Genomic DNA, 12,018 nt, shown 5'->3' with positions numbered 1-12,018 from the left:
AGAAAAGAGCTGGTATTTAATCATTCTTCGTGCCCATTGAGGATAAGTCACAATAACTTGAAGAAGAACAGGCCTAGCTTAGACACAAACAATGCAGAACTCTCCTTCCTCCACCCTACAACAGTGACATTTAAACCCTGGAGCAAGTTATGTAGCAAAGCTACATAGGAATTTTATTTAATAACAAGGTATTCAAATATGACAGCAATGGCCTGGGAATCCTGGGTAACTTAACAGGAGAGGCAGAGTCCTTAACAACCTTCCAGATCTCTGGTTTTGTGTCAGATGATCCCGAGCTCTGCACAGTCCACGTGGAAATGTCACCCAAGACCTAGTCAAGGCACCTTGCCTGAAAAGTAGATTATCGTCCCTTTATTACGGATTTAAGCAAGGAAGCAGTTGGTTTAAAAATTTAACTGTAAAAGTGAGCACCAGTCAAAATTTCTTCAAATACCTTTGGAGAGCTTCTCTCTTCCTCTTTCAGTATAATTTTAAATTGGGACAAAAAACTCAAAGCAGTGCATAAGGAAACACAGCTCTTCCTGCAGATGCTCTGTTTCCACCCCCTCCTCAGAATCTCTTTCTCTAAATATATACACTTTAAAAACTGTCCAAATAGATATATGTGTGTGTATAAATATATATATATGTGCATACATACATAGCCCACAGCAAGTTAACTCTTAAGACATACAATCTTGGGATGAATTTCAAAATGTCTACAAAGCAACGATAACAAATAGAAGGACTTTAGTAAATCTATCTTCCCAAGCACAGATCCTTTCAGCCGGAGTAATGGTTTACATGGCAAGACAGCCTGGCAGCAAACTTTCTTCAGCTGCTTTTGCAAATATTTTCCACCATCCTTACATGCCCTTATCTGGATGCATTTAGCTCCAAAGATCTGTGTCCTCAGTGACGCATGAGCTTTCTTTCTGTCTTCTCTCAGGGATAATATCAAACAAAAAAAATCTGCCAATTCATTTATGTATTTGTATGTTCACTCTTTGCCCAAGGCAAATTCCAGATTTACTGCATTAAGCTAGCAAGAGACAGCGTATTTCAGGCTATTGACAGGATCAGTCTTGAGCACACAGCCATCACCACAAATGTGCAGAGAAATGAACAGCCCTGAGAAGTAGGCTGCAACTCCTATGGATTTTAAGCACCTCTGAAACATACATCACCTAAGTCAGTGGGGGCTTGAATCCAGGTGTAGATAAAAGCAGAAATGTTTGAATTCTTTTGGTCAGAAAGGGTGCAATGAAATTGCTAAAAACTGTCATCTTAATTCACACAGAGATTTTTGACAGCAAAGATTTTTGCAGCCTTGGCTTGGCTCTCCTTAGTTTTGAATATTTGCCCTGACATTTGTTTAGAAGGAAGGCCAAACCAGCAGTACTTTTTATGTTTTAATTACACGGAGTGCATGCTGGATGCAATTCCCTCTTTTCCTATGTACCTTTTACAGTGTAAACAAGGGCAACAGGCTGGCTGTTGTTATCCTTCCAAGAACAAATTCCTGTTTGCAGCCAATATGGCTTAGTTTCACAGAAATCCAAATTAATTCTTTGGTACTGAGGTAATGAACAGTAACTTGATTTTTTTTTTCCCTTTAAAACTAAAGCCTTCCAAAAATACAGCTAATTCCTGCTCACTTCACACATTTTTCACTTACTGTAAAAGCAAAGTTACTACAAGCACTGCAAAAGGTCACAAACTTTGAAGCTGCAGCTGCATAATAAAATTGGTTTAGCCTGATCTTGTCATGCATGCTGTGGAGACCAGGAACTTCAGCTGTGTCCAGTAATGTGATGTTACATGCATCTGAATTAAGGGAATGCCTGAGGAACAGACCTAAGGATGACTTCCAGCAAACAGAACAAATGTAAGAAAAGTTCAATTATTTCTACCATCCAATGTTCTGAAACTATAGTTGAAAAAAATAAATCATGTCTCAGCATTGGATAGGGTTAAGACTGACATGAATAATATAAATTTCTGAACATGTTTGATCGCTCTTAATGTTTAGCTAATAAAGAGTACAACTCACCTACAAGGTGCATGACTGCTACCCTTTTTTTTTCTCTGAAGTCATATTTAAAAATGCATTTTTTACTCATTAAATGAAGAATTACTACTTTTTCATTCCCCTGTTCAGTTCCTTCCCCTCCTGAGCAAGCTATCTCTCTGCCTTATGCTGTTCTGGTTACCGTAGCTACATAAGCACCATTTGCCTTTCAAAAGATGTGCCTATATTTTGATATCAAATCAAAAATCAAATGCCTATTTTGTAATCTGAATTTCTGATTGTTACAGCAGTATGCTAGAACTGATGGTCAAGAAGAAACAACTAAAGCACCAAGTGCTCCTGAATGTAGAAAAGGCTGGCACAATCCTCATAGTCCCGAAATCTTTAGAAGAACAGGTAACTGCTAGAAGCATGTGAAGAAAAAGCTACACTGGACTGGGAAAAGGTGTCAAATCCAAAATATCAAGAAATTCCAGTTGATGTGGTGTTACTGGATAAGGTCACCACAAATATCAATCACTGTACCTTGTACAATTTACATTGTATCAAGCTTTCACATTCACAGATGTTTTTGTGGCATTCAGATCTGTTTAAAATAGTTATAAAATTAAGTCCCCTGAAAAGAAAAACCTGCAGACCAAAACAAGCATCAAAGCCATGCTGTGAACAGCCTCTCTGTCTTTTTAACAGGGAAATACATGTACTAGTTCTCTTAGTTAAGTTCACTGCCATCTTCAATATTCTTAAGTATCTGCAAATACCATTTTGAAAAATAACTGGATAAAAAATATCTTGAAAATTAATATTTCTAGAGGCAATGATTGTCAGGATACTGTTATTTTGGCTAATGTCTGTGTGTCTCCCTGTTACATCCTTGAGCTCTACTTTTGCACAGCTTTAATTGATTAGATCTGGGAACCTGCTTTTTCTAAGTTCAAGTGGAACAAACATGCGTTCATCATATCTCAGAAAAGCTGATACAAACAGGTATTTTATGATAATCATGTGCACATGTCTAATCAAAAGGTGCAAAAACTGCAAAAACAAAGCCCCCAGTACAAACAAAGCTAAGGTTGTTCTTAGCACAACCAACAAGAACTGGTCTAATATCAAAGCTAATATCACAGCGTTGGTATAACAGCCACAAGTAGTATCCAAGCTATGGGAAAAGAAAATTTTCAAGAAAATTTAAACAAAAACAGTTTAATGGACAGGAGCAATAGCTTAACAAAATTGGAGGTTGAGAATGAATGCAAACCCTGATATTTCCTGGAATTTTTCCAGTTACAGCAATACTTGCCTTTAGATATGTTTTCTCAATACGTTATCTGGGAATACCTCCAGGTATGACTGAATAAGGCAGCAAAGAGAGATGAAGTCTCTCTCTCTCTCTCAGAAGCAAAGAATACACCCTGACCTGTCTTCTCAGTTTGATGTTAGAGTCCTTGATCAAGGTATTTCCTCATACATATCACAATTTTCACATCAATTATACTGCAGATAACCTCCATTTTTAGAAAGTGTGACAAGCATAACTTACAGAATCAGGAAAAGTGTAAGTCCCATCTACATAGGACAGCAATGCAGTTTACTCTAAAATGAAAGATGGCTTTTGTGCTGGGAGAGTGTTGAAGGCTGTAAGATAAAAGGATGGACAAGTATATTTTTCCTGAGTGGTCACCATCGTTGCCAGTTGACTAAAGGAACAGGATGATTACTAAAATATTTGTTTCAGTTCCATTTTAGACAGAATGCAATGGACAAGTCACAGAACACACCTGCAAGAACAGACCAGCAGCTCTGATTCAAAGGAGAAAAAAGTGCAATCTCTTTCTGATATTTCTCTTCTCATGATTCCCACATAATCTCCTTTATGATTTGGATGTTCTAAAGGTCACTGAGACAGCAGTTAAATTTTGTGTAAATGATAAAAGCAGCTTATTTAATTACCTTCTACAAGGTAATTTGGACAATCTTGCATTCAAACAATGCTTTCTTTTCCATTTTCCATCCTTTTCCAGAAAGCAGTAAATAAATATTCATGCTTTTTTACCAATTCTGTACAGTCAGATTTTTTTCCTGTTTTTAACTAAGGTAGTATTACTGAAGATATCTACTTTAAGAAAAGGTCTGCTTTAAGGAAAATCATTAATTTTTAAAGTTGCCTTCAAAAGGATATATGTATAGCTAACAATATACATTTTTTATACTTAGAAAGAGATCTCATTTCTCCAGGTTGGATAATTCCACACCCTTTAGTGGCAGGTTTTATACTTTTTAAAAGCAAATATTCACTGAATAAATAGTCACCAAATACTTCTCATGGGATAATTTGTGCTTTCACAAATGCTCATATAAACATATAATGTATGTGCTTAGCTAGAACTTGTATGCATACTTATTTCTGTTCCTTCACATGTAACTTGAGTTTTTTTCTAGGAACAGTGAAGATCAGTTTCTAGCTTCTATGAACTTAACCTGCCTCAATTGTACGTTTCTGTCACGTTAACTCTGTTCCCTGAAAGTCTTTTGGTACCAAAAGCTAATCTGAATGCAACAGATCCACCCACCCTGGAGTTTTCTTTAGGCAAAGAAGGAAAGAACTGAGATTTTTAAGAACAGTGTTCAACAAACTTACTCCAGCCAAGTTTTACCTCAGAAATTACTGACAAGTGCTCATAATTCCCTTAAGTACTTAATTAGCTATGCAGTTCCACCAGCACTTCTCTTCTGCTTAATAACACAATGCTCTAGCAAGACACAAAGTCTACCAAATCTACTCCATTAATAAAAAAAAGTTATTGCCAAAGCTTGTTCAACTAACACACCATAGCCACAGCTTGAAAATGCTGGTCACTAGGAAGTGTCTAGAGCTAACTGGAAAATTGAGATATAATTTATTCAACGGAAACACTCACCATATTGTTGTAAATAAATGCTTAAAATATTTAAAGATTAGTTAGTAGGTATTAATGACACAAAGCTTCCTTCTGTGGTTTCAGACGTCCAAATAAAATGTAGTAAATTCACAAGTAGGTATTCCCATAATACATGCAAGACTGTAAGACCACATGCTATTAAAAAAAATCCAAAACAACCAAACCACAAAAAACTCCATTCCAAACAAATTAACAGTTCCCACTGCAATTTTTCCAAATCTATCCTAATTTAACTGGAAATAATATTCATTGGTTCAAACTGGTTTAGCTAATGCAGTCACTTCCACAGAATTTCAGGGTTCAAAACCAAGGAAAATGTTGAAACATTACTGTGGTATTTACTGTTCATGGGCCCACAGAATACAGGAATTGAAGAGAGGGTTAGAAATATTTTTACAGAATCATAGAATATTCTGTGTTGGAAAGACCCACAAGAAAAACTGAATCCAACTCCTGGTCCCACACAGGACACCCCAAGAGTTACACTATGTGCTTGAGAGCATTGTCCAAACACTCCTTGAATCCTGTCAGCCTTGGTGCTGTGCCCACTACTCTGAGGAGCTTGTTCGAGTGCCCAACCACCCTTTGGGTGTAGACCCTTGCCCTAACATCCAACCTAAACCTGCCCTGACTCAGCATCAGACCATTCCCTTGGGTCCTGTCACTGTCACCACAGAGGAGTGATCAGTGCCTGCACCTACTCTTCCTCTCACAAGGAAGCTGTAACTGCAATGAGGTCTCCCCTCAGTCTCCTTTTCTCCAGGCTGAACAGACCAAGTGACCTCAGCCACTCCTCATACACCTTCTCCTCAAGGCCCTTCACCATCTTCATTGCCCTCCTCTTGACTTCTCTAATGGCTTAATGTCTTTTTTGTACTATGGTGTCCAAAACTGCACACAGGACTTGAGGTGAGGCCACCCCAGTGCAGAGCAGAGCAGGACAATCCCCTCCTCCTTGCCTGGCTGGGGATGCTGTGCCTGATGCCCACCAGGGCACGGTTAGCCCTGGCTGCCAGGGCACAATGACTTTCTGTCAATCAGGGACCCCAGTCCCTTTCCAAACAGCTGCTCTCAGCCCTCTCATCCCCCAGTCCTCTTGTATACCCAGGGTTGCCATGTCCCAGGTGCAAAATCTAGCACTTGCCTTCATTAAACTTCATACAGTGGGTGATGGCTCAACCCTCTAATTTGTCAAGATCTCTCTTTAGGGTCTCTTTGCCCTCAAGGTAGTTGACAGTTCCCCCCAGTTTAGTATCACCAGCAAATTTACTTAGTATTCCTTTGAGTTCTGTGTCTAAGTCATTTATGAAGAGCACTGGCCCTACAGTGGAAATGTATGGAACCCCACTAGTGACTGTTTGCCAGCCTGATGTAACCCTATTTACTGGAATTCTTTGTGCCTGACCTGTGATCCCGTTGAGCATCCCTCATGTGATGTGCTGAACCAGCTGAATGCTGGATATTTTTTCCAGAAGGACACCATGAAAGACAGTATTGAAAGCTCAGCCAAACTCCAAAGTGATTACATGAACAGGCTTCCTTTGGTCAGCTAGGTGGGTTACCTTGTCACAAATGGAAATTAAGCTAGTCAAACAGGGCCTTCCCCTGATGAAGCCATTCTGGCCAATGACTGCATTATACTTCAGGTGTTTTTCAGTAACTCCAAGAGTAATCTTCTCTATAATTCTACCAGGCACTGAAATGAGACTGACAGACCTGTAGTTTCCTCTGTGCTGTTCTTGAAAACTGGGACAACATTAGCCAGCATCAAGTCAAGTGGAACCTCTCCAGATTCCCAAAACAGTTCAAAAAGTCATTGAGAGAAGCCTTGTAATGACATCAGCCAGCTCTTTGAGGATTCTTGGATGAATCCCATCAGGCCCCATAGACTTACAGAGATCCAGCTGGAGCAATGATTCCCTCACAAGTTCAGAGTTGACTCTGAGTTTATAATTCTCAGGATCCTCATTCTTCAGCTCAGGGTACTGGGACCCCCACAGCCCATGACTGGTGCTGAAGACAGCATTAACCACCTCCACCTCGTTTTTGTCCCTGTTTGTATGATGAACACTCTCATAATTTAACAAGTCACTGTTATTTCTGGACTGCCTTTTGCAACTAACATATTTTTAAAAGTTCTTTTTTTGTGCTACATACACAGTACTGGCTGGCTTCAGCTCTAATTGAGCTTTTCCCTCACAGTTTTCTCCCCATGGAGGCGAACAGCATCTCTGTAGTCCTCCCATGTCACCTTGCTTTGGCTGGTCAAACATTTACTTTTTTTTGCCTTACCGCTAGAAGATCCCTGCACCTAGCCAAGTTGGCCTTCTACCTAGCCTGCTGTTCTAACATTTTGGAATTGCCTGCTGCTGTGCCCACAGGAGGTGGTGCTTAAAAAGTCACCAGCACTGATGGACCCCAGCACCATCAAAAACATTTTCCCAGGCAACCTTACTCTTTAGTTCCCTAAGCAGTCTGAAGTTTTAAATCCAATTGCTTTGTGTTTGCTGTGGCCAAGACAACCACCGATTTCCACTTCAGTCATAACATTCTCTCTGTTAATGAGCAGCAGATCAAGGAGGGCATCTTACTGAGTTGGTTCCCTTAGTATCTGCACCATGTAGTGATTATCCATCTGTTTAGGAACCTTCTGGACCTGCTTGTATTAGCTGTATGGCATTCTCAGTTAACATTTGCCAAGTTGAAGTGCCCCGTAAGGATAAGAGTGGTTAACTTAGAGGTGTACCTTAGTTCCTCATCAGCATCACCATTCTGGCTAGGAGGTCTGTAGTAAACTCCCATGATGACATCTGCATTACTTGTTTGACCCTCAATTCTTATCCAGAGGCTTTTGACCATGCCATTGCCAATTGTAAGCACCATTCATTCCACACCCTCTATTACATACAGTGCCAACCTCCCTGCCTCTCCCCCCTGAAAAGCCTGTAACCATCCTTCATGGCACACCAGTCCCAGGACTCATTGCACCAGTTTTTGCTTATGCCAATGATGTCATATCTCTGGGGCTGGGCCAAAGCTTTGAGTTCCTCTTGCTTTGTCTTGCATCTCCTTGGATAGATTTCTCTTTTAAGTAGAACAAATATGACACATGCATGGGAAAGGAAATTACCAAAGAAAGCTGATGAAGGGAAGGTTTGTCTCCAAGAGGAATAACAAAGACTACTGGTTTGTACACAGCCACAGAGAACTTTACTGGTGCTGCCTTTGATCATTTCCAAAAATAACTGCCTCCACCTTTATTCTGCTCCTACCACAACACAAAACTGAAAAAAATTATGCCTACCAAGTTCTACTTTTGAGGAGCAGATCTGTAGTTGTGCCCAGATATAGCAATGACAAAGTCTTTGAAGATAAATGGCTTGACTTGCATTTCAGCTGCCAAGCAAAACTTTGAACGCAACAGTTTATTTCTTGCACCCAGTCTGTAAAGCACACTGTCAGGAAACAGCATAATCATTTTCAACCAATAGATCTTGGAGATCATGGCAAAATGGTGAGACTACAGGCTGAAGTTATGGAATAGTGTGTGGAGCTCAGAAACTATGTCTCGGAAAGATAAACATGTTGAAGAGAACTTGTGAGAATGGAGCAAAAGACAAAGGAAAAGAAGCAAAAAGTGAAAGGGGCCAAAAAAGAACTGAGGCTATAGCACAAAGAAGAGACCTAAAGGTAAGGGGGAAATGGAGGCCAGGGGAAGAACTGCCCAGAAGTGATATTAGAATTATGGGAAAGAGTGATTTACTCAGCAAGACACACCAGACATTAACCTACACAATAACATGAAAAAGGAGAAGCCAGGGAAAAATTGGCATCAAAGATACATAACAATAGATTATGGCTTTTCTGTATCACACAGTACCTATTTTACCATGTTTTAGTGTTATAATTCAGATGACAAATGCTCACTGTGTATATATATATATATATATACATATATATATAAACACACACATATATATACACACACAAATTATACACACATACATTCAGTATAGTTAACATGATCCAGCTCCCATCTGGACTTTATTTCCTGAGGGAATGCAGAAAAACAGCAAACTACCTCATCCTCAGCTCAGACCCCGAGGTTGCTGCCTTGTTGGGGGCGGAGAGGGAGAAATATTGATAGACAAACCATCATGTGCATACCCAGACTGGCTGCTGCACTTGGGGAAGTGAGGAGCACAGGGAAGGGGGAAAGATCTTTGCAGAGTTGTTTCGCTGCCCAAAGATCAAAGGGAATGAGGAAGAACACAGCTAATGCTTCAAGTGAGAACATGTATCCATAAGCACAGAGTAACAGGGAAAGAGGGACACAGCAGAGGCTCAAGCTGCTGCTATTACCCTCACAGCACACTGAGGTGAGCTCAAAAATTAATCCAGCTCTTGTCAGAGCTGTATAGCTGGACTAGAGCCTTTTCTTGGAAAATCAAGGGTAATGGCAGGCTTCAGTGGGCTGTGCTTACTGGTCAAGCTGTCAGTTAATTAATCATGCAATTTTCAGTGCCCAGTATCAATAGTGAAACTCAGCCAGTGCAAAAGACACAGTAAGACAGAAATCACAACTATTATGACTGCAAGGCCAAATTGCACTATTTATTAATTTTTCTCCTAAAAATGTTTCATGACCAGCCTCCATAATGAGCTGTATGAAACAAATCAAGATAAAGAAATGCTTTTTAAAACATATATATGACTTATTACTTTGATATCTGTCTTCTTTCTTCTTACTCTTCCTCTTCATATCTTGGACTGAAATAACAGAATTTCCCACTGCAACAGTATGTAGCTGAGCAAGTCACCTAGATACTGTAGATATGTTTAGACAAACTTCTGGACAAAGTTATAAATAAGCCTTGGACACAGCTATTCTCATTTTTGTTCTTCAGCATGTCTCTTTGTTCTCCAAGGATGGAATGAGAGTCTAGTGCCAGTGGAAAGAAAAACTGATCTATGATGGGAGCTGACATGCTCCAAAATACTATTTGGGCCTTTAGAGAAGACAAAAGGGGAAAATAAGTGTGCAGAGTTGTTAGGGATAGGGATTCTGTTTGTTTTTATGCACTGCTATTTTAAATCCCTCCCTAAACACTTTCCCAAACTTCCTCAGAACAAAATCTCTAGCCAAAGCAAATGAACTGTTATGGCCACTTTGTTATCAGATGTGTACTTTAACACTTGTGTTTTCAGTATCACAAAGCTATAGGGACTTCTGAAAGACACTCTCATTACTTGATATTTCTCTACCTGCAGATGTAATAGGAACACAAACTGCAAATATCACTGAATATGTGACTTTAAAAGAACTGGGCCATGAGAAGGGTTTTCTTGGATCTCCTTCCACTGCCCTGAGCCTGCAGAGCCTTTTGCTCCTGCTTTCACGTTTTCTTAAACTCCAGTTTAAAGCTTCAGCATCTCATCTTTTATGTTCCTACTGTAGGGCTCTTTCAGAATCTCACTTCTTTGAGGGTTAAAAAACGATCTCACATCTCTAGCACAGAAGCACTTGCAATTTATTCACACATCTCTCCCTCTCAGATAACTGCTAACAGCAAAGGACTCTAGAAAAGCAAAAATGAAGCAAGCGCAATAATCTTCATTACAATCTGCAGTACATCAAGGAGCTCATCAGCTGATACTTACGGAGGCGTCACTCCTTTCGGGAGGCCTAACGCGTTGACAGAAATGGGTGGTGGCTGGGATGGCAGCATGGAGCTGAGAAAAGCTGCTGGAGACTGGCTGGAATTAGGAAATCTTGGAGTTGGAGACAGGCTGTGGGAAGGTGAAGAAAGTGAAGGAAGAGGAGGAGGTGGAGGAGGTGGAAGTGGAAAGGAATCACACACTGGATATGTCGCTGTTGGACTAAAGACAGGTGGAGGTGGGGGTGGAGGGGATGGAGAAGAAGGAGACCAGGCATATTCCCCTTCTGGAGCAAACTGCTGAGAGAAGGGAGGAACTGGCACTCTCCCAAACTGTTTTTGAGAAGCAGTTGGAGACATTGGAGAAGGAAGGCTAGATGTAGATGACCCAGAAGATGGAGTCACATAACCTGAAGCAGGGCTGATGTTCTGGGCAGCAATGAACTGCTTAGGCCGAGCATAGTTGAAGGAGCTGGAAGACTGCATGGTTGGGGAAGTATGAGAGTTAAGAATACTCATTGGCACAGGAGAGGTGGCAGACTGGCTGGACTCAAGCTCCTGGAAGGAGGGGGGAGGAGGAAAGGAAGGAGAAGAGGGAGGGTGCTGATGATGATCGGGTTGCTGTCGATACCACTGTCCACTTTCTTGCTCCAGACGAATTTGGTTCTGCAGCTGCTGTATTTTTTGGGGGTCCCTGTGGGAAGGAAAAATAGACAAAAAGATGATCAGACATGCAGTTCTGGCTGGGGAGGAAGTAAAAGTTCCACTGGTCTACAGTCCAGGAAAATGGAAAGAGAGGGAAAGTTCAAAGCATTTACACATGTTGAATAGCCCCACTTCTTCAGAGTTAACACATGGCTACAAAAGTCCAGTTTTTTGTCCTCAAGGTGAAGGAAAAAGGGTATGCATAATAGAATTTAACAGTACCATCAATTCTCCAAAAAGGTAAATTATATGGCATCTTGAAGCACTTAAGATATTTTAAAGGCACAATCCAGATAATGGAATTCAAGGTAAAAGTACTGAAATTCTTAACTAGGTTTCTTTTTGTTTCTTGTGATTTTTTTCAATGGCCTTGTTTGAATAAGGCTGAAATATTTACCCAGTAACAACCTCAGCCATAGCTGAATTTCTGCTGTAGCCTCTGTGGGCCAATCAGACAGACCTGATTGCAGCCATACTTTAAATGAGGCAAGGGACTTGGAGACAAGGGACCAACTTCTGTGTTAGAGCCATCCACGTATATAGATGAGCAAAGACATCTGAGAAACATCTGTAACTTAGGGAAGCTGTGAACTGAGCTTCCCCAGGTCTTGAGTCCCCATTTTTTTTCTCCCCAGTTTTATTTTCAACTGTAGGTCCTGAGATGGATCTTAGTAGATATTTAATA

At 40.5% G+C, this 12,018-nt stretch overlaps 1 protein-coding gene across 7 annotated transcripts in view; it reads right to left on the bottom strand.

Moving 5' to 3' along the window:
* Positions 1–12,018, bottom strand: part of PALLD (palladin, cytoskeletal associated protein) — a 187,451-nt gene that overhangs the window by 28,072 nt on the left and 147,361 nt on the right. For 3 of the 7 annotated variants that reach the window (XM_041479772.1, XM_041479766.1, XM_041479767.1), the window contains one exon: positions 10,633–11,322. In XM_041479772.1, the coding sequence (XP_041335706.1) occupies positions 10,633–11,322 (690 nt within the window). Of the gene's footprint in view, positions 1–10,632; positions 11,323–12,018 lie in introns of those variants that run through there. The other 4 variants (XM_041479768.1, XM_041479770.1, XM_041479771.1 and 1 more) reach the window with 3 other exon arrangements.

The sequence above is a fragment of the Pyrgilauda ruficollis genome, unplaced genomic scaffold, assembly GCF_017590135.1.
Source record: "Pyrgilauda ruficollis isolate IOZ18807 unplaced genomic scaffold, ASM1759013v1 scaffold5, whole genome shotgun sequence".
NCBI lineage: Eukaryota > Metazoa > Chordata > Aves > Passeriformes > Passeridae > Pyrgilauda > Pyrgilauda ruficollis.
Note: the sequence above shows the minus strand (reverse complement) of the source record. Positions and strands in the feature narration are given on the sequence as shown.